This window comes from Phyllopteryx taeniolatus, chromosome 18 (genome assembly GCF_024500385.1).
Source record: "Phyllopteryx taeniolatus isolate TA_2022b chromosome 18, UOR_Ptae_1.2, whole genome shotgun sequence".
In the NCBI taxonomy this organism is placed as follows: Eukaryota; Metazoa; Chordata; class Actinopteri; order Syngnathiformes; family Syngnathidae; genus Phyllopteryx; species Phyllopteryx taeniolatus.
Genome location: NC_084519.1, coordinates 13986957 through 14014039, shown reverse-complemented (window position 1 = coordinate 14014039; position 27083 = coordinate 13986957). Strand labels below are relative to the sequence as shown.

The 27083-nt window shown below is 41.9% G+C and overlaps 2 protein-coding genes across 3 annotated transcripts; one reads left to right on the top strand and one right to left on the bottom strand.

Moving 5' to 3' along the window:
* The first annotated feature begins 1582 nt into the window (after positions 1 to 1582).
* Positions 1583 to 11845, top strand: LOC133467974 (hormonally up-regulated neu tumor-associated kinase). Of its 2 annotated transcripts, XM_061753246.1 has the most exons (11): positions 1583 to 1707; positions 3967 to 4191; positions 5478 to 5600; positions 5698 to 5867; positions 7444 to 7499; positions 7592 to 7730; positions 8022 to 8149; positions 8783 to 8951; positions 9850 to 10018; positions 10154 to 10394; positions 11271 to 11845. In XM_061753246.1, the coding sequence occupies exons 2-11, from the start codon at positions 4006 to 4008 to the stop codon at positions 11816 to 11818; spliced, it is 1929 nt and encodes a 642-aa protein (XP_061609230.1). In that variant the 5' UTR covers positions 1583 to 1707; positions 3967 to 4005; the 3' UTR covers positions 11819 to 11845. The 2 variants fall into 2 exon arrangements, with proteins under 2 accessions (XP_061609230.1, XP_061609228.1); XM_061753244.1 differs by lacking the exon at positions 1583 to 1707 and having other exon boundaries at positions 2704 to 4191.
* A 620-nt stretch (positions 11846 to 12465) lies between these two features.
* On the bottom strand, positions 12466 to 26709 carry selenoi (selenoprotein I). The gene is made up of 10 exons (XM_061753247.1): positions 26436 to 26709; positions 23128 to 23196; positions 22317 to 22425; positions 21820 to 21894; positions 21481 to 21743; positions 20065 to 20173; positions 19316 to 19364; positions 19032 to 19212; positions 17762 to 17941; positions 12466 to 17132 (listed from the first exon to the last, which is right to left on the bottom strand). The coding sequence occupies exons 1-10, from the start codon at positions 26493 to 26495 to the stop codon at positions 17067 to 17069; spliced, it is 1161 nt and encodes a 386-aa protein (XP_061609231.1). The 5' UTR covers positions 26496 to 26709; the 3' UTR covers positions 12466 to 17066.
* Positions 26710 to 27083: the final 374 nt, after the last annotated feature.

The window sequence follows — 27083 nt, the reverse complement described above, 5'->3', positions numbered from 1 at the left end:
GTTTTATTTATTTATTGTCTTGGCTGTGAGAATTTTTAGTCCAATCAGATTTCAGCCTCATTGTGTTGCCATGTCAATGTAATCTGCCCAGACGCTTCTGAATCAGGAGTGCTGATTTATGTCATTTTAGTTACTTGGTCCAATGACTGTAGTAACGTGATGGGACTGCTTCTTTAACCAATTCAATGTCACATTTGTCAGCTTGGGTTAGCATGATGTAGCTCATCGACAATTTTTGTCATGTTATACAAATATGGGCCGGCGCTGTCCCCACTGAAGTCCCAGGCACCGAATTCACAAGTTTTTAACGAGGCACAAATGAGGTAAGAAGAGGAAGAAGGTGGGGGAGTGTTTGGCGTTAGTGTCGGGAATATTTAACGAGCGGCCGATTACGTTCACGCGCGCGTCGAGCCATTGAAGTCGCGTCAATGAATGGCGACGCTTTCACCAACAAGCCGCCATTCTCGGGCGGCACAAAGTGGACTTTGACGCCGCCGCGTCGCCGGACGAGCAGCCTGGAACCGGAACTCGCCGAAGCTAGGACACTTTTTTTTTTTTTTCAACAATTTATACCTGCTTGTTCTATACAAGCAAGAACCCAGTTGATTTTTAGTTTTTTTTCCCCCCTGCAACACTCAACGGATCTCATTCAACCAGTTTATATCTGCTTGTTCTATTTTGACAAGAACCCTATTGATTTTCACTGTTCGAAACTGAACTTATTCAATATATATGTATATATATATATATATATATATATGTATGTGTGTGTGTGCGTGTGCTGGCCTCACTTGCCTGCACATTCTAATGACTTTAAATACATAGTGTCACTATTTTCTAGTGTCAACACACTGCATGTTTGTGAGGGCAAAACCAGCATCGCTGCTAATGTGGACCTTGTGTGCACACAATGTGCACGTGTGTGTGTGTGTGTTTGTGCACGCGCGTCGCCCGCTGCGCCGCTCCCCAAATTGAAATGTGAAAGAAACGTGTTGGAAGGTGATGACAAGAGTGAAGCGAACCAGTCATTTCCTGGCGGCCCGACCCACATGTGTCACACACGCACGCACGCACACACACACTCACAAATCTGCACCACATTCTGGTTTAATAAGCAGGGGAGAGTGTGTGCGCGCGTGTGTTCAACGCATACCAGTGTGTGTGTGTTTGTTTATTAACTTTAATTGGTCTTTTCATTAGGGAAACACTGCAGAAGGTTGAAGGAAACGGAGTGGGCCGAGCCTCCTGTCACCACTCAACACACACACACACACGCATACACACCTGCTCACACATATACACAAATACAAACACACACACAGTACTGCACAGCTGACCACAATGGCCGCCGCTTCCTCCTGGAATAACAAAAGAAAATATTCCCACCTCGTCGCTCCTCACAAATCCCAAATTCCTTTTTCTTGACTTTTCTTTGTATTTTGTGTGTGTTTGGGAGGGGAGGCTTATTTTTTGCGACATACAAAAGGAGGAGCCAAGACAGGAAGTGACATCACATGCAGCGTGGCCAGCTCGTGTTCCGGTTGCGTGATGACGTCATTGCTTTCATTACCTACAAAGGCATCTTGTAGTTTGCACAGTGGCAATAAGTAAATTGACGGCCAACTCGTCCAAAAATATTAAAATTGTAATCTGGATTACTTTTTATATCATTCGTTTTTATTTGTAGGAGAACATAGCACATCGAAGGTTTGTTTTTTCCCATACTTGTATCGATTTTTATAACTAGATTTCTGTATGTGTTTGGTTTCTACTCTGGTTGTTGAGCTTTTCAAAGATAAGTGAATTTAACAACTCAAAATGCACTTTTGCTGGGAGGCAGACAGGCCTTGTGTGGGTTTTTTGTTTTTGTTTTTGTTTTTTTCGGAATGTGTGACAGAAAAAAATTGCTGTTGTTTAAAGGGGAACAGCTACATTTTTTTGCTAGGTGCTTTTTTTTTTGGCACACTTTGGAGGTGTTAAAAACGTGGCTTGGGAGGCTCCATTGTGGCGCTCCACCCACTAGAGGGCAGCGGTGACAGTCCGTCTGGTTTGACTCAACAATGAATAACAATAATCATTGTCATTGTAATAATAATAACTATATCAGACATCATGAGAGAATTTGCTGTGATTTAAAACCTTGTTTTAATACATACTACATGGAATGTGTTGTTGAATCTTACTTTGAACAAGATTCTTTCCATGGGTTTCATTCCTTTTTCCCATCAGACATAACAGGAAATTATTAGAAAAATGAAATAAATTTATTCCAGGGTCAAACTTTCACCATCCATCCTTTAAAAAAAAAAACTTTACTGACTGTACAATATGTGTTTGTCTTAGTATAAAAGTGTCCTTTAAAAAAAAAACAATATATAAAATATATAAAACTAAAATAAAGTGAAACTACTCACCCTTTTTATAAAAACAAAAATGCTGTTAATACACTTATGTTTGTGTCAAAATGAGCACGCATCAATGCGATCTGAGTTTGTCAAACACACATCTGTATTAAACATAAATAACGTAACTAAATGTGTGTGCGTGTGTGTGCGATTATGTATTGTGTGTGTGTGTGTGAGCGACCAATCAGAGCAGCCTTTGTGTGTGTTTCATGTTACATGACATATAGGAGCGTCGCGTGAGTGAGCGAGTACGAGACACTGCAATCTGAACCCCCGCCCCCCCCCTACACACACACACACAGACACAGACACACACACGTGGTGGTAGAGTTCATTGGCAGGCGCCAGCGTGAAACCTCACCTCTCTTTTCCACTGATCACCACTGTACCCAGTAGCTCTTAAAATGGCCGCTTTTCACACAATATTAACATAATTTAAACAAATATATCCCTTTGCAAGAACAAATATTGGGAATGATCTGTATTTCTGCATGAATTTGTCTGAAAAAAGTTATTAGATCTTCATAAAAGTATCAACCAGAGTCGGCCCAAGGCATAAGCACCTGCATAGGAGCCTGCGGCCACTAGGGGGCCCAGGAGCCATGACTGAGTATTGAGAGAGTAACGTAAAAAATACATGATAAAATCTGATTGGACAAAATAATGTAACATCCGCATACTTCTACTGGGGCTTTCTTGTGGAAAGTTTCCCACCAGGTCATCAGAGGGATTTTTCCCGTTTCGACAATGAGGCGCTCTAAAACAACCACACCGCGACAACGAGGCGTTCTAAAACGCCACGCCAGCCCGAAGCCCCTGTCAACATGCTGGCTGTCAAGTCAGACTTTTAACACGCCCAAAAAAATTCCAGCCTCCTGGCGTTTCTGCCTTCCTCACTGTGATGTGCATGCACTCAAGGCCGACAACGAGGCTCTCTAAGCAGCCACGCCAGTGGACTGACTGTACAGAAGGAAGATGCATTTTCGGGGTTTAGGCAAAGCTAGCTAACGGCGCTCCGGATAACACTGCTGGTCCGAATGAATCTTCTCGAGTTGTCATACGTATAACGGCGAAGAAGCGGACTCATGCCGGACTCCAAAGTGCGTCACTCTGCACCGTTTTAGTCACGCCCCCGCCAAAAAGAATGAAACGGTGAAAAGCAGTTTAACATTATATCGCTGCAATTCAGTACTACATAGTTGTACACATTTTCAGCAATTATCTACAAACATGTTTAATGTCTTTAGAAACAAATCTCTGAATTCACTTTCCAGGCTTGTAATTGTCGGCGAGTGCTTCCGATGGGTTTTGGGCCTCGTGGCCCTGATGGCTCACGACTGGTAAAGAGCAGGTGGAAGTAAGGGGGTCTGAGTGGTTACTGAGTAACTGCGAGGAAGCGGTGCAGAAGAGAAGGCGTGTGTGTGTATGTGTGTGTGTGTGTGTCGGGTTTGGGGGGGGGGGGCGTAATTATGGTGTCGCATGTCACTAGCAGAGAAGAGTTAATGATGCACCGGCCGCTCAGCAGGAAGCAGCTCCAACGCTCTCTTGCGTCTCACCTCAGCGACCGACCGGGGTGTCGCACCATGGGGTACGCGACCCGATGGCGGGCGCCGCAGTGAAGGAAAAAGGGGGCGCGTGCCCGGCCTTGCTGGCGGCCCCCTGCAAGGACCTGCTGAGGAGCTTCCCTCACAGCAAGCGGGTGGGCTCCTACCTGGTGGGCAAGATGATCAACAAGGGATCCTTCGCCAAGGTGATGGAGGGCCTCCACCTCGCCACCGGGGAGAAGGTCTGATATCTTCACACTCCGCTCGCTTTATTAGGAACACCGTACGGCCGTGTCTTCACTCACCGTTTTGAAATCCGTGACCAAGCTGGTCAATCACTTCTATCACATAATCAATTATTTTTCCCCATTGAAATGTTTTTTTTTTTTTGTAAATTTGTAAGTTGGGCCACATGTAAGTCAAGGTACCACAGTTTCAGAAATAGAGTTTAAAAAACTCGGTGTGATGCCGTGCTCAAAAGCTCGTTGGGCGCCGTGGGCGCCATGGTAACAAGCAAACTCACTGCACCTGTTTACATCTGATGACCTTTCAACTTTGAATGTGAACCTCCACTTGGAACAATATATTGCAATAACACTAAATTAGACCACATTCTTTATTGATACGGCACGGTGGTCGACTGGTTAGCACACCTGCCTCACAGTTCTGGGGACCGGGGTTACAATCCCTGCCCACCTGTGTGGAGTTTGCATGTTCTCCCCGTGCCTGCGTGGGTTTTTTCCGGGCACTCCTGTTTCCTCCCACATCCCAACAACATGCATGCCAGGTTGATAGAAGTCTCTAAATTGCCCGTAGGTGTGAATGTGAGTGCGAATGGTTGTTTGTTTATATGTGCCCTGCGATTGGCTGGCGACCGGTTCAGGGTGTACCCCGCCTCTCGCCCGAAGATAGCTCCAGCAGCCCGCGACCCTAGTGAGAACAAGCGGTAAGGAAAATGGATGGTTGGATGTTTATTGATCTATTGTGTTTTTTGAGTGCACAGCTTTCAATATGCATTTTTTTTTAGTTGTTTCCCCCAAGAAGACTCCCTGGTGAATACACATGGGTTTCTCTGAATTTACTGATTTATTTTATGTTTTTATTTTTTAAATGTTCATATTGAGTCATTTTATTATTATTATTATTGTTCTATATTTTTTATTATATTTTCCTAAGCCATCATATTCACATTCTTATTTATTTCAACCAGGATTTATTCTTTTATTTACTTTTTATTTTTTTAGTTTTTCCGTATTATTCCAAGAATGTCCCATTAAATCTGGTTTAAAGCTTTTTTTGTCAACTGGAATTTATTGCTTTAATTAACATGTTTTTCAACTAATTAATTAATGTAATTATTTATTTAGTTACAGAAGTTAGGTTTTTTGAAATGGGTATTTTCCCTTGGTGTTTTCATTTAATTCTGTTGATTTGACAATCTACAAACTTTTTTTTTTTTAAATCTTTTTCTTTCAACCTGCATTTACTTACTCACTTATCCTTTTATTTACTATTTGTGTGCGTTGAGGTTGCCATTAAGGTGATTGACAAGAAGAAAGCGCGTCAGGACTCTTACGTGCAAAAGAACATGAAGCGAGAACCTCACATCCATCAGATGCTACGACACCCAAACGTCGTCGTCCTGCTGGAGGTTGCCAGATTCTTTTTTTTTTTTTTTTTTTTTTTTGTGTGTGTGTGAAAATACCAATACCAATCTTTACCCTGTGTGTGTGCGTGCGCACGCGTAGACCCTGGAGACGGAGAACAGCTACTACATGGTGATGGAGTTGTGTGGCGGCGGCGACCTGATGGAGCGAATCTGCGACAGGAAGCGCCTGCCGGAGAAGGAAGTCCGAAGATACGCACGACAGATTCTGTCGGCGGTGGCGCACCTCCACCAGCGTGGCGTCGTGCACAGGTGACGCGCGCGCACAAAATGCAAGATGGCAAAAGTGCTCACGCTGTGTACTTAAGTAGAAACACAGGTGCCTTGATTTGTTTGTCCAAGCATTTGGTGTATTATACTGCCTCCCTGTGGGCAGGGTGGGCACACCAGAAGGAGCAGCACAATGAATTGGATTGCAGCGTGAAATCATGACGCACACATTGTTTCATTCTTTACGTTCTATTTAATGATGTCATTACAGTTTTTATAAAGGATAATATTATAGAGTATTGTTTTTCCAGTTTGTTTTGTGGGGAAGGCTAGAACGGATTAATGGCATTTCCATTGATTTCAATGGGGCAAAAGATCTGAGATATGTGTTTTGAGTTGCAAGCGTGGTTCTGGAATGAGCTGAACTTTTATCTCAAGACACCAATGTACTTGTGTAAAAATAAATACAATATGTATTTTAAGTTTAAAAAAAAAATACTATGGTAAAAGTGACAGTACTCATTCAACTCCTTTGTGTACTTAAGTAAAAATACAAAAGGGAAGATTCTTCCATCTACTTAAAAGTTTTTTGTTTGTTTTACTTTTATATATTATATTCATAATTGACAGTCAATATTGTATTTGTCTTCACATTATGTCATTATCCACTGAGGTTAAAAAAAGTCAGACGCTCATTTTCACAAAGTAAGTAGAAAGTATAGATTTCAAATGCACACACACACACACACACACACACAGGAATTTAAATGCAGAAAAAAATGACTCCAGCGTGGACCAGAATGTGTGACTTTAGCACACACGCACGCACACACACACACAATAGCAGCAAGACTTGGTTTTAAGAGCTTTGGCTCCTCCAAAGGTGGGAATGTGATTACCAGGCAATGACCTCATCACGCTGCGCCGGCGCCATGATTCACACATCATCACGACATCACCGACTTCCTCTCTAATGAAGTCCCTCAACGATGGCCAAACACGCACGCACGCACACACTCACACGATTAAAATGGAAATAAGTGGAAATTTTGCACTTAAATGCACTTCCCGCTCCCCCACGTTCAGGAGGTTTACCGCAAATGATGTTTTCCCCCTGTGCGGCGACGTTTGCGCGTTCCTCGGTTCTTTGTCGCTCGTCTGGCTTTGTCTCCTTTTGTCGCGTTTCTCGGCATCTGTTGTTGAAATGAAGGAACTTGAAAGGAAGGCGCTTGATTCCCAAGACTGGATGACGAGCGCAGATGTTCATTTAGCCTGCTGGCTTCAGAAGCTCTTTGGGTGTTTTTCAGGATGCCAAAATCTCCCCTTCGGCTAGTCTACTGGCATGGCCGCTTTAGAGTGCCTCGTTGTTGACATGAGAACGGTCACAGTGAGAAAGGTGAAAGCACCAGGAGGATGGATTATTTTATTTTATTTTATATTTTAAGCCTGACTTGACCGCCGGCGTGTGGACAGGGGCTTCACACTGGTGTGGCTGCTTTAGAGCGCCTCATTGTTGCGGGGTGGGAAACCCCTCCAACCAGCCCTATATTCCAGCCAGCGGAGGATTCAAGCGGATATTGTTATACTATAATGCATGTGTTGTTGTGCTGTGTGTCAGAGATTTGAAGATTGAGAACTTCCTGCTGGACGAGCACAACAACATCAAGATCGTGGGTACGTCTGTCGAGCGTTGCCAAGCGTTTGCGAGGCGTTGGACGGAAGGCGTCGGACGTGACCCTGCTGACTTCTTTGCTTTCCGCTCGCAGACTTCGGCCTGAGCAACACGCTGAGGTCGGAGTCGTTGCCTCCGGAGCTGCTCAGCACCCAGTGCGGAAGCCCCGCCTACGCCGCCCCCGAGCTCCTCGCCCACAGGAAGTACGGACCCAAAGTGGACATGTGGTCCGTGTAAGTCGCGCCGTTTTCATATTATATATACACAGTGGTACTCTGACGTAAAAGTTGAATTCATTTCCTGGCCAAGCGGTTAAACTCATTTTATCCAATGTCGCAAATCAATTTTCCTACTTTGAAATTAATTGAAATGCCATTCATGCAGTCTAGACTCCAAAAACATCCCCAACAGCAAAACATAAAAGGCAATGTAAAAAAAATATATATATATATATATATATATGTTGGATATGTGCCTTTAAAGGGCGTGGCTGCTTAGTGAGTGATGTGTGTGTGTGTTGTCAGAGGCGTGAGCGTGTTCGCCATGCTGACGGGCACGCTGCCGTTCACCGTGGAGCCCTTCAACATCAAGCATCTGCACCACAAGATGGTGGACGCCGACATCGCACACATACCGAGTGACATCAGCAAAGGTCCGCAACAACATACACGACTCGCGATCAATTTGGGCTTTCGCGTGAAATGTCAGAATGAGACTAAAATGTAGTAGAACCTTCACAGGTGAGCTTAATTTGACCTTTTGGAAACTTTTGAACTGTTCAGCGTTTCAGTCCTTTTTGTACAACTTAACCGTTCTCCAAAAATGATCTGAACAACAAAATTCCCAAGTAGTAGATTCATGAATATTTCCAATATTTCCACTTGAGTGCCTTTCTGTGACTCTTCCAGTCCCTCTGTATCTGTGTTGCAACCTGCTGATGAAACGCTGTGACTGGAAGAGTCACAGAAAAGAATACAAGAAATTGTATTGTGCATTCATGGGTCAAGCGCATGTTGTGAATTTTGTCCCTCAGCAAGTTGTGAGTTAGTGAGTTAACCCATCAGTTACTGACTGAGTGAGTCAGTGAGTTAGTTCGTCTGCCAGGCGGTTGGTCAGTGACTGATAAATTAGTCACCTGATTGGTTGGTTGGTTACTTATTTCATTTTGTAATACCGTATGCGTTGATGCAAGGACACAGTGATTTTTCTTTGTAAGAAATCGAGTGCGACGGCCACATTTTCGATTGTTTGGCCTCGCTGCTCGTCTTCGTCATCCGTCTCGCAGGTGCGGTGACGTTCGTGCTGTCCCTGCTGGAAGCCGACCCCGACGAGAGACCCGGCGCCCGAGCCGCCATGGAGGGGCCCTGGATCAACGAGGGCTACGCCGAGAGGCCGCTACGCTCGCTCTCGCGCGACAACATGGCGTCGAGTCGGGGCCAGCAAAAGCCTTCTATGTCAGTCCTGATTTCAATCTTCGTGTTTTTCCATGTTATTAAGATAATTATTGATTCTGCCAGAAGATGAATGTGGCACAGTCCTGTTAAATTGCGTGTTTGTGTTGAGGTTCTATAATTGCGACGTGATAGCATGAAGAGGTACCAGATACCAGGTACCAGGTGCACAGCCTGCCACTGACACACACGCATGCACGCACACACACACACACACACACAAAAATAACAAGGAGAACACACAAACATATCCTCATGTTAACATCGGTATTTTTCCTTTTGGTTCCCGAGGAGAAAAGTCCCACATTTATTGCATTATGAGTTTTGTAATACGAGAACTTTGAGCAGAAGGAAATGAAGGCAAATGAAAATTGTTGTGGTCGTCAGCGTGACAGCTTTTGTGTATTAAAATGTAACTTGAAGGCTTTTATGAGGAGCCGTGTGGAAATGTCATCACGGCTAAGTTGCCGCGTTAGCCTAGCCGCGATGCGAACACGTCCCCTAGTGGCTGCGAGGGGCCGGGGGGCTCTTTCGAAAATGCGGTGACATCATTGCTTTGATATTCTTAGTGGGAACAGTCGAACAAGTTGGAAGAAGAAAGTGTTTCGAAGGAGGGGGAACAAATCTTTCACCTTTGCATTTCGAAACAGTTTGTAATTTGTAATTAGCGAAATATTGTTTGTGAACCGCTTCAGAAGATGCACGTGGCACAGCTGGATGCTGTTATATCGCATTTTGAGACAGTATAGACGGTTTTTATAATTGCGATGTTCTATCGATGCTCGATGAAGAGGTGGATTAGGTCAGGTTCGTCCCCACCGAAGGCCCGGCGGCCAAATGCGCAAAGTGCTAGCGTAGCAATGTAGCACACGGCTACTTGTCGGTCTTCCCCGGCGTGCAGGCCGAGCGCCGAAGACGCGGACGCCTCGGTGCTGGCGTACATGACGGACACGCTGGGCTTCTCGGCCGCGGAGGTCGCGCGCACGCTCGCCCGCAACCGGCCCTCCGCCGTCATGGCCACCTACCACTTGCTGCTTGCCAAGATCAAGAGGAGCCGCCGATGCGCCGAGGTCAGTCAGTCAGTTGGTCACTTTGTACTTCGGCTAGTTAGTTCATCAGTACATAAGTCAGTCAGTTTTTTATTTTGTGAGCTACTCATTTGTTTCGTCAGTAAGTTACCTTTACGGTGCGCCGCCTCTTTTTAGAGCGACCGCGCCATGGTTAAAAAGGTGGCAAGCAGACGTGCCAAGGCAAGCAGACAAACGGCAGAGCGGCGGCACGATGGGACCGGAGCCCAGCAGCCGTCACGACGAGATGATGATGATGATGACAATGGAGCGCCGTCTTCCTTCCTCCCCCCTCTCAGACCCTCATCACCACCGGAAGCCCCTGATGAAGGCGCCGCCGCCAGCTCGTACACCACGGAGGCTCTGACGCTTCCTGACGGTACATCATCATCAAGAAGAAGGGGAAAAAAAAAAAACACGTTCTATTGAGAAAAATCTCACTAATTAGTTTATTTTCGCCGGCACGGTGGCCGACTGATTAGCACATCTCCCTCACAGTTCTGAGGACCCGGGTTCAATCCCCGGCCCCGCCTGTGTGGAGTTTGCATGTTCTCCCCGTGCCTGCGTGGGTTTTCTCCGGGTACTCCGGTTTCCTCTCACATCCCAAAAACATGCATAGTAGGTTGACTGAAGACTCTAAATTGCCCGTAGGTGTGTATGTGAGGTCGAATGGTTGTTTGTTTCTATGTGCCCTGCGATTGGCTGGTGACCGGTTCAGGCTGTACGCCGCCTCCTGCCCGAAGATGGCTGGGATAGGCTCCAGCAGCCCGCGACCCTAGTGCGGACAAGCGGGAAGGAAAATGGATGGATGGATGGTTTATTTTCCAAAAAATAACTTTTTCTAAAATATTAACTTTTTCCCAAAAGGTTTTAAAAAATTCTAAAAAAAAAGTACAACTTTTTTTAAATAAGAAAATACACTCAATAATTATTTCTTTTGGAAAAACTACATCTATAATGGATAGTTTTCCTAAATAATAAATCAAATAGTTTTCTTAATTTTTTTAAATAAAAAATCTCACTTCTCTAAAATTAATCAACTTTTTTTTCTCAGAATGTAAATACGGCTAACCTTTTTTTAAAAAAACATTTAAAATGTTTTTTAGTTTTTTTTAATTAAAGAACTAACCTTTCTTAGAAATGTTTTTTTTTTACTTTTTTTTTAAATGTGGGTTTTATAAAAAAAATAAATAAATACTCTTGGTACTAATGATGATAATAATGTGGATAATGATTTCTATTCATCTCCTTGTAGTGTTGGGAACAAATGGCCAAGTGGTCCATCTTTCTCCTCCCAAAACCACTGCATCGCACCTGTGTGACTCCGCCCCTTGCCACGCCCCCTCACTCGCCAATCCAATGGGAGACGGCGGCGTCTCGAGGCCGGCGCGGCAGCTCATCGGGAGCACACGGTCGGACGGCGGCGGGCGTCCGCCGGAGGCCGTCCTGAGGTTCGCTGTGCCGCAGAAGTGCGCCGCTTCTCCCAGAATGCACCTGGAGACCACGCAGAGAGCTCCGCCCACCACGCTGCCACACCTACGCGGCCGGGGGCTAAATGACGGACGAGGCAGGAAGGTTTCGTGGGTCCGCCTGACCCCATCGGGTCCCTCTGGACTCCAAGTGAGCGGGTCCAAAACTCCCGCCTTCGCCTCGCAGAAACACGCTGTGGGGACGAAGAGCGGCAAGGCGGCGGGAACCAAGAGGAACTCTGTTACCCAGCTCCGCTCGACTCCACGACGACGGATGACGGAGCTCAGTCTGCCGCTACTTCCGGACAGGAAGCTGCCGAGCATGGAGTACTGACGCGGGAATTCTCACACGCAAAAGGCATCGAGTGGAGGAAAAAACTGAGAGAAATTGAGAAAAAGTTGGGGGTTTTTTTCCCTAAAATAATCTGCCCCCCAAAAAATATTTTATTAAAAGAAAACTTGGTAAAAAAAAAATTATTTAAAAAAGTATATGTAAAAAAACTACTTTTTTGAGAGTATGACTTATTGAAGGGGGGTGGGAAATCAACTTTATTTTTAACTTCTTTCTACTTTATGCACTGCCTTTTAATTAGAATTTAATTATTGGAAAAATAATTAAAATAATTTATAAAATAAAACTTTTTTCTTGCAATAAAAAAAATTAGACGGAACTTTCTTTCTCCCCGCCCAAATAATTTTCTTTGAGGAATAAAAAGGCCCAAAAATGCTTCTTTTGAAAAAAATGACTTCCTTGAAAAAAAATATATATATATTTTAAAATATATTTCCCTTAAATACATCTCTCTCAAAAACAAAACTTAATACTACTTATTTTTAAAAGTTTCTTTTCAATAAAAACTTTTTTTCTCAACAAAAATACATCCCCAAACATGGCTTTTCTCTTGAAACAAATTGACTTCCTTCATATACAAAAAATCATAAAGTAAAAAATAAATACAACTTTTCTCTCTCAAAAAAAAATTCTTTAGTGACATTTATTTTTTTTAAAGTTTTTTTGTTTTCAGAAAAGTAAACTAACCAAGAGCTACTTTGGCTACTTCCTGTCACGTTGCGTGACGCATGACTTCATACGCATCCCGCCTTTGTTTACGACAAATTGCCAGTTCGACTTCACCCAACATTTGTGTCTCGGTTCTGTTCATACACAACAGTGACACAGAAAAAAGAAAAAAACCTACTTTGAAATACAAAAAAAAGACAAAAAAAGCTGTGATGCCAAACAACTTTGAGTTGAAGTATCCTCATTAAAAGGTTTTAAATGGACCCAAAGTCCTAAGCCAGCTGTATATTTGGAAGTGATTCATGTTAATCACTTTGGCTTTACACGTTTTTTTTTTTTTTTTTTTGAATTTTTTATTTTATTTTTTAACTGTCCTGCAAATAAAAAAAAATTCACTACCAAACTTTTTTCCCCTCATATGTTAATCGTGTGACTTTTCTCAAAACAGTACCACATTCACAAAATCCCATGGATTTGCTTCTCGCAACTCGGTCCTCCCCAGCCGGCGAGACAGTGCGTTGCCGTGGCCGCCTTCAGCGGGTATAAATTGTTGTAAAGCACAATTTGCCAAGCGTTGGATTGTCGGCCCGCTAATAGGGAACGTGATCTGAAAGAGGACACGGGTGGAAATCAAAAGATCCGATTGTCATCCGCTCCCGTTCGTAAGAAGTGAACCTAACAAAATGATCGTCGCTGGTGACAATAGACTACCACAGTTACGTTAAAAACTAAAACTATAGTTCAGTTTTGTTGTTAAATGTATTTGTATGGCTGAGACTTGCTCGCTTAAAACCCGGAAATGGCGTGTTGCCGTTTATTGTATGTTATGCATAAAACAGTACCAAAAAAAATTATTCTGACGGAAGGGGACCTTTAAAAAAAAAAAGTATTTTTAAAAGTAAAAATTCAACAAACCAATGCAGCTTTTTCCCTTTAAATAAAGTGACTTTTTTTCTGTAATAGACTGTTCCTCGTCTGATATGGTGGCGTCTTGTACCCCAACACGTGAATAATCTCAATTTTCCACTCATTTTCCAGCTTCCTTTTTTTTCTCTCTCTGACGCTTCAAAGTCACATCTGTGGACATGACTGTTGTTAGCCATGCTAGCACGCTGCTCAATAATTCATCCTGATATGAGATATTGTGTGTACTCTGTGTGCGTGTGTGTCGGTATGCGCTGTAAGGACAGATTGAAGGCACTCAGGTGTATACCAACGCACTCCTGTTACCTCTCTGCACACAAACACACACACCAAAGACTAAACGATGGCATGTACACTTGTAGACCACTACAAACTGCAAACGCAGTAATAAACGTAAAAAATACGAAATAATAATAAAAAAACAAAGAAAGTTCACATTGACAGCAAAGGTGTCCCTAATGAAGTGGCCTCTCACAGGCAATAAATTGTGGATTGGACGCACATAAGCGGTTAAAAAAACAAAAAACAACTATGGATAATCCATGAATAATGCATGTAGTACGTAATGTTTAGGAGTCCGTAGTAGCATAGCGTACACACGCAGGCAACTAATTTACAGACTTCTCGGTAAAATAATTTGTGACATTTGAGTAAATAGATGTGTACGACTCTGATTCTTTCTATTCCATTATGTTGGTGTGAAGCGACACGCGGCGCAGGACGTTTGTCTTGGCGCAGTCCAGAAATCGCTGATCATAATCGTACACCTCCGAAGGGCAAAAGAATGATGGAAACAAGTCAGAATTGTTTTCTGAATTTTCGAGTCATTTAGAAAATTGTAAGAAAACAATTTCTTTTCCTGTGCGACACCCGAGAATTCAGTACTTCACCAAATAGATTTACTAGTTTGACCCTTAAATAACAAGTAGGACCATAAAATGTGTGTTTATTTTTACAATTTGGAACCCTAACCCTGTTTTGAAACCCTAATTTGAAACACTAAACCTGTTTTGAAACCATAATTTGAACAATAAACCTATTTTTAAACCCTAACCCTTGTTTGAAACCCTACTTTAAAATCCTTACCCCATTTTGAACCCTAATTTGAAACCCTACTTTGAAATACAAAACCTGTTTTGAAACCCTCCTTTAAAACCCTAACCCTGTTTTCAACCCTACTTTGAAACACTAAACCTGTTTTGAAACCCTACTTTTTGAAACCCTAACCCTTGTTTGAAACCCTTAACCTGTTTTGAACCCTAATTTGAAACCCTGCTTTGAAATACAAAACCTGTTTTGAAACCCTACTTTAAAACCTTAACTCTGTTTTCAACCCTTCTTTGAAACACTAAACCCGTTTTGAAACCCTACTTTAAAACCCTAAACATGTTTTGAAACCCAAATTTGAAACCCCAACCCTGTTTTGGATCCCTACTTTGAAACCCTAACGCTGTTTTGAAACCCTAATCTGATGCGAGGGCATTGCAGCACACGCGCCATAATTTCAACCACGCGATGGACCGTAATTGGGAAAACTGGTAAGTCGCGGCACTTGTTAATCAAGGTACTGCTGTAGTTAAGTACCAATCAAAGCTGAGCATTGGAGGCACAATATGCAAGTGTACCTAATGAAGTGTCTATTGGGTGTGTGGGTTGTATAATTGAGGTCGCAATTGGCGCCTGCTGCTTCTTCATTTAAGTGGATGACAATAATCGGGTGTTTGTGTGCAGCGTGTCTGGTTTCCAATGATGCTCATTCATAATTGAGTGTGTGTGTGTGTGTGTGTGTGTGCGCGCGTGGAGGGGTCACGTCGGCTCCGCGACGCCATCTTGTTGGCCCTGTCCATGACGTTGTCAAGTCAGAGGGGCAGCGGCGCACGAAGCCTAAACTCTGAACACTTGCCAAATACTGACCATTTCAGTTGGCTTTAATAGCTGATCATTTGCCAAATAATGACCCCCATTTCCTTCCCGAAAATAAATGTTTGAACTTGCCAAATGAGCTGCGCCCCATCAACTGTTGATCTACAGCGCGACCTGCCGACCACCACGGGTATTGCAGCCTCTATTGTAAGACGTCATACCGGCTTTTACGCATGTGGTTTGTGTGTAATTTGTGAGTTTGAACACGGCTTGACATTATTTTTACTACTACTACTACTACTACTTTATGAAATTTGTCCAGTATTTCCAGTTTGAGTAGTATTTATTAAGATATTTTCAGGACTTGATCTGGAGTATAAAGCATTTCAGGCATTTTCATTGTTTTTCACTTTTTAATTTAAAAAAAAAAATAAAAAAAAAATAAGGGGGGTGTCCAACATAGTGGTTAAGGGGGAAAAAATAACTTTCGTGGACATTATTATTTTTTGCCATTATTATGATGGAGTGTGAATAGCACCACATAAATCAGCCACGTATTGATGGCACACACTCATGAACTTCACTATATAAACTCATTTGTTTGTGTTCGTCCGGTGTAGATCTGTCACATTCCTTTTCTACGCTCAAGAGGCCAAACACACACCCAAACAAACACACAGACTATTAGAGACCAACAACGTGCATCATTACATACGTTAATCAAAATAAGAAATATAAGACAGACACAAATAATGTAAGGACATACACTTGAGCTTCCTCTAATGTGCTTGAAACGCATGCAAGCTTTCCTTAACACTCGCGCCCCGATCGCCAGGCATTACTAGTTGATCTGCAGACTCCACAGACGCAGACGACATCCTGACCGGGAGGAGGCGCTCGATCGCTTGCAAAACCGAGACGAGTTATTAGAAAAGGTTTTGTTTTAAATGACAAAACTTTTTAAAAAAGAAAAAAAAAAAGAAACCAGGCGGCGTGGGGTCGCTCCCCTCAGAGTGCTTCCGCGCCGTCGATCGGCTTTTGGGACGCACTCTTCATTCAAGCGGCCACCGTCGCCATGGCGACCCAACGACAATAATGACGAAAAGAACAAGAACAAATTGGCGTGAAAGACACGACACTTCCCTGTATCACCCGCGTCCGATCACCATTACCGCAAAGTGGATTCAACCTTGTCCGCCGTAAAGGATCCATTAGTCAGGTCTACCTCCAAAAACCCACCGCACAAAATTAATAATGATCGTTTTAAAATTATTGATGAATTTTCCAAAGAGGTTAAATAAAACTTTCGTGTTCTGAGAATGCCATTGAAAATGTGGCGGTTTCATCAAGGCTTATTATTAATAATATTATACATTCATAATATCGTAATAATGTGTGTCTGCCTGAAAGCAGACAGTGTATGTGTGTGTGTGAGTGTGTGTGAGTGTGAATTGGCTCCCCAGCCCTTAAATGGAACACATTTCCGTAGGAAACACTTTGGTGGTCATTGGCTGAACACTGCATCAATCCTCCAATGAGGTAAGCTGGAGGCCCTCGAGTCCCCCACTCACACACACACACACACACACACACACACACACACACACACAAAAAGTTGAGTGGCTGTGTGTGTGTACATGTGTTTTGGGGCGGTCCTCGCTGGATGGAGAGGATACGGTTACCGCGGTGATGAGCGTGACATGTTGCTGAGCAGAGAGGAAAGGGGGGGAGTCTAGACCTCTGCTCCTTTCAAGCCGATTCGTTCGTCCTCCTGTCAATCGCTGCTGGGCTTCTTCAACGAGAAAGCCAGGATGCCAAAGTGGCTGCTGAGCTGTTGCACCTGCACGCAAGGATAAGAAAGAGGTTTAAAAAAAAAAAAAAAAAAATTATATATATATATATATTTATATATATATATATATATATATATATATATATATATATATATATAGATTTATATATATATTTATTTATTTATATATATTTATATATATATATATATAAATCAATACTTGTCAACAAATAATGACCAACTCAACACTTGCCAAATAATGACCCTCCACAAGATTTAATACCTGAACATTTGCAAAATAGTGATCTCTCACAACTGTAAACTCACCAATAATGACCCTCCACAAAGTTTAATACATAAACACTTGCCAAATAATGATCTCTGACAAGAACTCAACACTTGCCAAATAATGATCCACTACAATAACTGAACACAAATAACAGACCCTCACAAGGGTGCCAATTAAGTGCTTAACACAAGGTTTTAATACATAAACACTTGCCAAGTGATTTTTTCCCAAGTTCACCTCAATACCTGCCAAATAGTGACCCATTACAATTTTAACTGGTGGTGGTTTTGTGGGACAAGGAACACAATAACGGCATTTCAAAGATTTTCAATCGGGAAAATGGATTTGAAATGTGAATGTTTGTATCGTAGCGCACGCGTGTCCTCACCACCGATACGCCGTAGTGTATGTGCGCCAGTACGACGGCGGCCGTCCACACGTGCAGCAGCAGAGTCTCGTCGGGCACCAGGCCCGACACGGCCAGCGTCACCACACCGGCCATCGGCAGCAGCAGCCAGCTCAGCGCCTGGCAACGCGTGTTGCTCATTTGACACACGATCAGTTTGCACTGCAACACATACACACGCACACAGACGCACGCACGCACGCACATGCACACACACGCACACACACACACACAAGCATAACACTTAAGGATAATCATGGCAAAACTCAAAAGTTTAACACTCAGGACGAAGATCGCAGTTGAGCAAACCGGGAGCCACATTTGATTTTAGAAAGGGACAAGTGGTCATTTGTTCAAATGTGTACGTTAAATGTGTAAAATCGTTGTGTCATTTTAATAATTACATAATTCATTAATTGTTTGATGTTTTAATAATGTTTAATTACCCAAATTGTTGTGCCAAACCATCACTTTTTAAAAAAAAAAATCTTTTTCAACACTTTAAATTGGTCAATAATTTGTAAAAAAATAACAAACGCGGACTGGCCAACAGTATCAATTTATTGGGGGGGGGGGGGCTTTCCGCCCAACAGTGACGATGCATAAAATTATTTTTATTTGTTTTTGTATTATTTACAAAATGTTAAATGTGTATGTAAAATTGGTTATTTTACTAGTGTTGTTGATGTTATCATTTGCAATAAATAAATTAACCAATTATCTAATAAAATAATTTTTTTCTTTGTGATTTCTTTCATTATTTACAATTAAATTAATGTTCTGGTAAAAATGTTAAAGGTGTAAAACTGTTTATTTAAAAATGTCTTTTTACGATTTACATTAAATTATTTCATAAAATATAATAAAAAGTAAAATTGGTTATTTTACTGATAATTTTTATTTTATTTAAAATACATAAACTAGCCAACTATTTAATAAAACCTTAAATGTATATATTTATTTCACAAGAATATTTTTGATTATGATAAAGTAACCGATGACAAAATAAAAATGGTACATGTAAAATAGTAAATTTTACTATTTATTTCTTTTGTTATTTACAATAAATACATTAACCAATTATTTAATGAGATAATTAAAAAATACTGTACAAATATATATTGAGCCAACCAACTTCAGGAGGAAAAAAAACAGTCTAAATGAATGCAAGAAATATTACAGGTGGGCCGTGTGCCGTACTTTGCCCACCGCTGGCGCTGAGGCACCTTTGTAGTCAGTGGAGGACACCCACCGTGACATTGGCGAAGGCCGTGCCCACCATGAGGTAGTAGAGCCTGGGCTCCAGCTCCAGGATGTTGGACGGAGAAAAGAGCACCCAAGTGGTGGACAGGATGAAGAGGAGCACGGGCGACAGGAAGGGCAGGAGGGCCTCGTACAAGCTGGCGTGCTTCAGCGAGTTGCTGCGGTACGCCCTGAACAGACATAACTCTAAGTCACATTCGTGCTATAGCCACATGCAAATTAGGGACGGCGACAAAAAAAACATTTAAAATAATTTTTTTTTTAAAAAACTACCTGAGGACATTGTAGAGGCTCATGGGTAACGTCACAGCGAATGAACAAGCTGAAAATCATCAAGACAGGACTTAAAGGGTGAACGTGCTACATGCGATATGGTTACGTAGTTTTTAACATATTGTCACTGTCGGGCGGAAACCTCGTACATCCAAATATGGTCAATTTCATATTATTCCACAAATGGATACTATCGTGTCGTCTGTTATTTTCACGCATTATTAACCAATTTGAAGTGTTGAATGCAGCTTGAGAACAAATCTACTGACTCTCTTAAATGCTCAACTGTCTGAGAAGTGTTGCAGAACTCCGCCTCTTCCCTCACGCTGCGGGAGTCGTGCGGCATTATGTCGCCTCAAGAATTAAAGTTTGGATGTTTTTTTAGACAATAACAAGTGAAAGGATACATTTGAGTAAGCCTGTTTTGTTAAAAAAAATTATTGTCATGCTTCCGTGCAGAAGGAACTAGTCAGCCCCCAAAGTTCATACACATTTTGTTTTGTTGCAGAAATCTACAAAAAAAATGATTTCACATTGTCATTATGGGGTATTATGTGCACAGTTTTGAAGTAAAAAAATGAATGAATGAATGAAAATGTATTTTAGAATATGGCTGTAAAAAAAAAAAATTGAAAAATTCAAGCGCTCTGAATACTTTTCCGATGCACTGTAATCGTTCTCAATGGGTCAAATGGTCAGTGTCAGGACTTGGCGGTACACTACTGCTGTGTTTTACATGTGCACCTCACCAACAATCATGAAGCTGAAAAGGTCTCTGTAGAGGAAGTGGAAGAGGACGGGCTGGTACCAGGTCTCCACGCCCACTACCGCCGTCACCACGTAGACCAGAGAGATGGTCTGGAAGATGATAAGGGGATTAGTTACACGGCGCTCACATGGCAACTGCCATTACATCAGCGTCCGGGTGAGTAGGAGTTAAATGGAAAAAAACTCAACCGCAGTCTGTGTGTACTCATTCTCGTCATACAGGCAAAACAGGAAATTAACCATAAAGTGCAAGTATTCCTAACTTTCAATTCAAGATAACGTTTATTAGTCACACAATAGGGACATTTTCACACGGACAAAAAGACCTTAACAAGCTTGAATGCAGCCAATTTGAATTCATGAGTCTTGTAAATATTGTCAGCTCGAAATTAAGCTTCAAATCTTATTCCTAAATATGACAATTAGCTTTAAACCTGTTCATGTTGTAGCCTGATGGAAAACAAACAGCTTTGATTTAACTTTCTTGTTTGTCTATTTATCCACCAGAATCTAACTCAATTGTTAAGCTTTGTTCTTTCTGTCAAATGATTGATTAAAAGGAGAGTAATGAACAACGAGGTCGCTAATTAATTAGATGAATGTATTAATACAGGAGTTTTGCATGTGTGAAAATTCACTTTGGCTGTTGCCGTTCACAATTTTTGTCAAAAAGTACATTGGGTCGATTTTTTTTTATTTTTTATTCAAAATATTGTAGAACATTAGTTTTCGTGATTCATCTGTGACTAAAACCAAATTGTACAAAAACTGAAGCAATACTTCCCATAGGAAATAATGTAAATACAATTAATCTGTTCCAGACACCCACAAATGTTAACAAAATAATCCGTTTTATAGAGAGTAACTATAGTTAAACAGACAGAAAACAATGTGAAATATAAATGATTTATGAAATGGATAGATAAACACTAAACATTACTTTTACCTTTTATTGACCATCCATCCATCCATTTTCTGAGCCGCTTCTCCTCACAAGGGTCGCGGGTGTGCTGGAGCCAATCCCAGCTATCATCGGGCAGGAGGCGGGGTACACCCTGAACTGGTTGCCAGCCAATTGCAGGGCACATATAAACAAACAACCATTCGCACTCACACTCACACCTACGGGCAATTTAGATTCTTCAATTAACCTACCATGCATGTTTTTTGGGATGGGGGAGGAAACCGGAGTGCCCGTAGAAAACCCACGCAGGCAGGGCCGGGCAATGAACCCCCGTCCTCAGAACTGTGACGCAGACGCTCTAACCAGTCGTCCACCGTGCCGCTCCTTTTATTGACCATAATGTTTTAATGTCTTTAAGTCATCTGAAGTTTCTATGCATCCATAATCACTGTGATTATTTTGCTCATGATAACTGAAATGTTCTCAGCCTCACCACTTGGCTGATGTCGTAGCCCCACGGCAGGAAGAGCACCCCCGTGTTGTACTTCTCCCAGTGCGACAGAATGAAGGAGAACAGCACCACCCAGAGGATGTAGTAAAGGGTGGCAACGCCCACGCCGCTGGGGCCGCGGCCAAATATGGAGTAGACGGTGGCCACGAAGAAAATGCAGGCCCAGCTGTCCAGCCCGTGGTCAAACAGCTCCCCGAGTGGCGTGGAGGAGTTGGTGCGACGAGCCTGCTTGCCGTCCACGCCGTCTGCAAAAAAGATGGCGTCACGGTGTGCGCGAAAACAAACGGACGAAGAGGAGGAGGCGCGAACGCGGTTGCTCACCGAGTGTGTAGGCCAGGAAGTTGAAGATCCCCGCCATCACCCACACCCAACTAGGCACGTGCTGATGTTTGGCGTCTGAAACGCACACATGCAAAGTTAAAATGTAGCTTAGTGCACGCGATAAGGTTGTTGCTTCATTCCTGAAATGACACACGCTGTGTTGTGGAAAGGAGTGGAATGAAAATGTCAGGTGTGACCTGACTGTTACGTGGACCCACGCACCCACACAAGACCAAGCGAGGCGGTGATGCCACGATCGAGCCCGCCGCCCGTCAGCCAGCCGAGACGAGCCCCCCCCCCCCCTTTAGCTCGCGAGCTCGCGCCTCTCGAATATATCCCCGCGACGACCCGGTGGGATATATTCCATCTTTCGGAGGCTTAGTGATTATAGTTACCCTCAACTAACTTTGGCATTTCAATAAAGTGATGAAAGTGTCATGGAATAGTGTGTACTGGTCTTCTGTTAGTGGTGTTACTATTGTTCCAGGTAAACAGACCTGAGGCGTTGAAGTCAAAGTCGTAGAAGGCCAACATAAGGAAAGTGACCACCAGGAACATGAAGCCGGTGAACGTGATGAGGTTCGGGGCCAACCACTTTGGTAGAAACTACAATTACAAGACAAAGATATGCCTGATCATAATGATGATGAAGGGTTAAAAAAATTAAAATATATGATTCTTTAACAATTGCTAATAATATGATTTTAAAAATGTGTGTGTGATGCGTAATTATGATTAGAAGTGTTTATGAAGTAAGGAGGCCTTTTGTACAAATGTACAAAATATTGTAATCATATTTTTGTAAATAAACATAATACATAAGCATAAGTGAAATACGTATGATCATAAAAATGATTTATTTAATTAATTGCAGGAGGCCTTTTCAGTTCTTCTCAAATCAAATTTAAAATATATGTGATGATAAGCGGTAAACAAAATGAAAGGATGTTACAATATAATTTGCGGTCTGATGAAATTATTGTTGACTTTTATTTGCCAAAAAACACTATGTTTCTTGCCCAATTGCTCTCATTTAGTCACTTTTGATCAGATTCCGTACTCTCGCTTTAAATTCAACAGTAGCCAGCTTTACAGATGCCACATCTGCTCTGCAAGCAGCACACGTTGCGTTAAAGGCGCCACACATGATTGCATCACGTCAGAAAGAACATTTATTACAACCACCTTGGCGTACAGCAGAGGCCAAATTTGCTGACTATCGTTTAGAACATGATGCAACACTGCGAGGAGTGTCAGCAGGTATCAAAACACACACACTCAGACACGCACGCACAATGTGTTTCTCACCTTCACCACAAAGTTCCAGAAAGGGTGCATGACGTAGACGGACAAAGGATTGGAGTCCACGGCGCTGTACTGCAAACACACACACGACACACTATCAGTGGCATTATTTGTCACTGTGACATACACACACGCACACACCTACACACACCTAGGCTGCCTGTGTAATTTATTTCGTTGTGTTATAGTTGAACAGAAACTGATATCTATTGTCTGTCGTAACAGACGTTTGTAGCTTTTTGAAATACATTTGCAAAATGCGGTGTGGGATCTTGGTTTACGAATGATGTTTTTGCACTTTTTCGATATTGTACTACATTTCTTTTTTTAACCACAAAAATTTAAAAAATGTAACATTTTTCCGGGGCTGCAATGGATTCATCGCATTGCAGTGGAGGAGGCGTTTCATTTCAAGGAGTCACAGAATGAATTAGCGCTAAGTTTATGACGTTCACAAGGTTGAAGAGTGGAACTTGGGAGTTCAAACTATTATCTTGCACGAAATCATGCTACGCTCCCGAGACGTCTTCTAAATCGTGTAGCTACACAAGTGTTTTGAAAAGGAAATATTCGGGCAGTTGAATAAAATGCAAATCAAGTATCAATTATATTCCCAAATGAATTGTAGCTAGCAGATGCCATGTTGCGCATACGATTGCATTCCTCAAAGGGTGACGAGTTTGACTTAATTTAGTTGTGGGTGACAATTAAGAATATCAAAATGTAACTTAAAACATTGCCTGTGCGGTTGATAATGGTTTTGTGATGCAGACATCCTTTTCCAAATGGAATAATTGTTCAGCGTTGTTTTCAATTCACAGAGAATATAGAGAAATAAACCGTTTTTTATAAAGTGTAAATATAGTGTACATTCTGTAGGATTAGCGTGATGTATGTGTTTATTGAGGTATGTTTGTTATGCGTGTCATAATACACACATTTCATCATCCGTTCCGCTTCTCCTCACAATGGCCGCGGGCATGCTGGAGCCTATCCCAGCTAACTCTGGGCGAGAGGCGGGATGCACCCTGAACTGGTTGCCAGACAATCGCAGGGCACATATTAACAAACAACCATTCCCACTCACATACATACCTATGGGCAATTTAGAGTCTTCAATTAACCTACCCTACATGTTTTTGGGATGTGGGAGTACCCGGAGAAACCCCACGCAGGCACGGGGAGAACATGCAAACTCCACACAGGCGGAGCCGGGATTTGAACCCCGGTCCTCAGAACTATGAGGCAGATGTGCCGAAATTGAGTTGGAGCAGCTCCTTGCGAGTTTTCTCGTTTCGTATTTGTGTTTGACTGTTTGTCTCGTTCAATAAACGTCTGACCGGACTGTGGCTTTTCTTGCCCACATACGAGGGCATTGCAGTAGCTTGATAGCTCCATTTCTTTTCACTTCACTGCAGCCGCAGCGTATCTGAAGCTCGCTGCGACTTTAAATTTTGTCTCGCAACACATAGCGAAAAAACTAATATATATGACTAAAGGATGGCTTGTAAGTTGAAACACTTGAAAGTTGGGGCACTCGTAAGTCAAGGCACCACGAGAAGCACACGTCGTCGACACAGCACAGACAATAACTATTGGGCATAATTATGACACTCAGTAACAGACTTTACAAGCTGAAGATGCTGAATAACCGTGGTGACACTGTGCTAATTATGGAGGGTAGCAGGAAGGATGCGGAAACCACACCACGCCATGTGATCACACTTATGAGCTCAAACTGCCGATTATCAATATCTCAATTCTTTGAAATGCAGCAAATGAGCGGTTGCATTTGCCATGCTCATCTCGCCCTGCAGATCTTTCTCCCCAATGTCTCAAAGTGTGATAGTTAAAAAGCTTTTACGAGAAACGTCCCAGGGGAAGGAAAGTAATTACGGCTAGGGAAGTCCCGATCACATTTATAGCGCCTGAGACTATTGATTTTTTTAAAATCCTGTCTTCAATTGACAAAATAAAACCTAAAAAAAAATATGAAATAGCAGAAATTCCACCGAGTATAGTAAAATAAAGACCTTAAATGGTCGATTAATCAATTTCACTGAGGGAACAATATACACAACTGTGATATAAATGAGGCCAAAAAAGCAACATTAGGAGAATGAAATATTCAGGATTTTCAACATTTTAGCTAAACAATATACAGCTTCTTTCTCGTAAATATACTACTTTTTCTCCATACTGTTATGACTTTTATCTCAAACATATACAACTTTAAAAATGTACTTTAAAAAATGTTTTATCTTAAAAATATATATATATAAATATGAAAAAAAACTAAGGTTTTATATTAATTTTTATCTCAAAAAGTAATGACAAGTCTCGTAACAGTACGACTTTAATCCTGAAAATACTGGCTTTTTATCTTTTGTTTATATTTGTCATTTACCACATTTTTTCATAAAATTACAACAAATCTAAAAAATATATACATTTTTCTCATATATACATTTTTGTTCTAATTGATTGAATGTATCCTTCTATTACAACCTAAAAAATAGAATAAAACAATTACATCACAATTGCAATACGCAATTGCATTATCAAGTTAACTGTATTGGCAAGTACTCAAATTGTAAGTACTTGCAGTCGACCTCACACTCAGTCTCAAGTGGTATAGGTGGATGAAGCTCTTGTCAAAATGTATTAATAGCCTGTCTGAAATTAATTAACGGATGATTAACACTCAATCAATGTTTCAGAGGAAAGGAAAAGTGTATTTGGGGTTTCAAGGTATTTGTTTTTGCCAGTGCTGATCATATGCCTGTACAGGTCAAGGCCACCTGTGACCTCTAGATGACTTCTGTTCCTTACAGTTGTTTACTGTTTAGTATGCATGATCATTATTCTGTGGGAATCTGTGCAAATGTGAGGGAAATAAAATAAAGTTATTGGGCTTTTCCAAGCTCCTTCTTGAGAACTGTTACCACTGTGCCTTGGAAAATAAGACATTTACGGCATGTACAGTTTTAAGATTTCCAACATTTTTATTTTTTTTTTAAATCAGAGACTTGTATTTAAATCCTTTGTAAAATAAACATACCTGTACAAAAGTCAGATTTTAATTATTTATTTTTTTTGTATGTTTAATGTTTTGTGTATTTTGGGTCACTTTGGAAAAATTCAGAATCAGTCAGTTCTGAATCAGAATTACAGAAACAATGACATTTATGACATTTGTAATGTATTGCTGTCAAGTGTTAAAAGGGGTCAAATTTGACCCGAGCAGTGTGCAAGCGTTTAAACCCACATACATCCACATCCACGGGTGGGCTAGCTACTTAGCATGCTACCTTGTATTTGTCGAAGCCTGCGAGTTGCTCCTGCGTGACGTACTCGTACAGAAGAGCCATACTGGAGCAGTCCGCCGTCGCGACGCGATGCAACAAATGACGATTAAACTCCTCCTTGTGCCGGCCGAACGTTCGGGGTTTAAGTTTAGCGGCCGAGATATCATAGAGAGGAGCCGCCGTCGGTCACGCCGGCTGACGTGAGATCGGAACACTCTCGGCCGGGGCGGGCCGCTCCTCCCTGGAAAAGGAGGAGGTACACCACCAGTGGGTTGTGCTCACTAGCGACACCTGTAGCCCGGATGACCACAACGTCGCATCCATTAGTTTCCGGTAAACTCACTAAAGAACAGACCGAAACACTTGTACAAGAGAAAATACTCTTTTAAGGGTTTTGTTTTTCGTCGGAGTCGCTCCCTCCGAATTCATTAATAGATCACGTTTAGTAATCGTGTTTCGTAATTTTGCATTGAAATCGACATATAACATTTTATGATCACCAGTTACAAAATAATAGCATTTCTTGTAAATAATACATATTTCAGTTTTTATAATTTTCTAAAATTTGTCCATTATTATTTATTTATTTATTTTAAACTCAAGCTCGCATTCAAACGTATAGACGATTTAGCAGTGGCGGTTCTGGGGGGG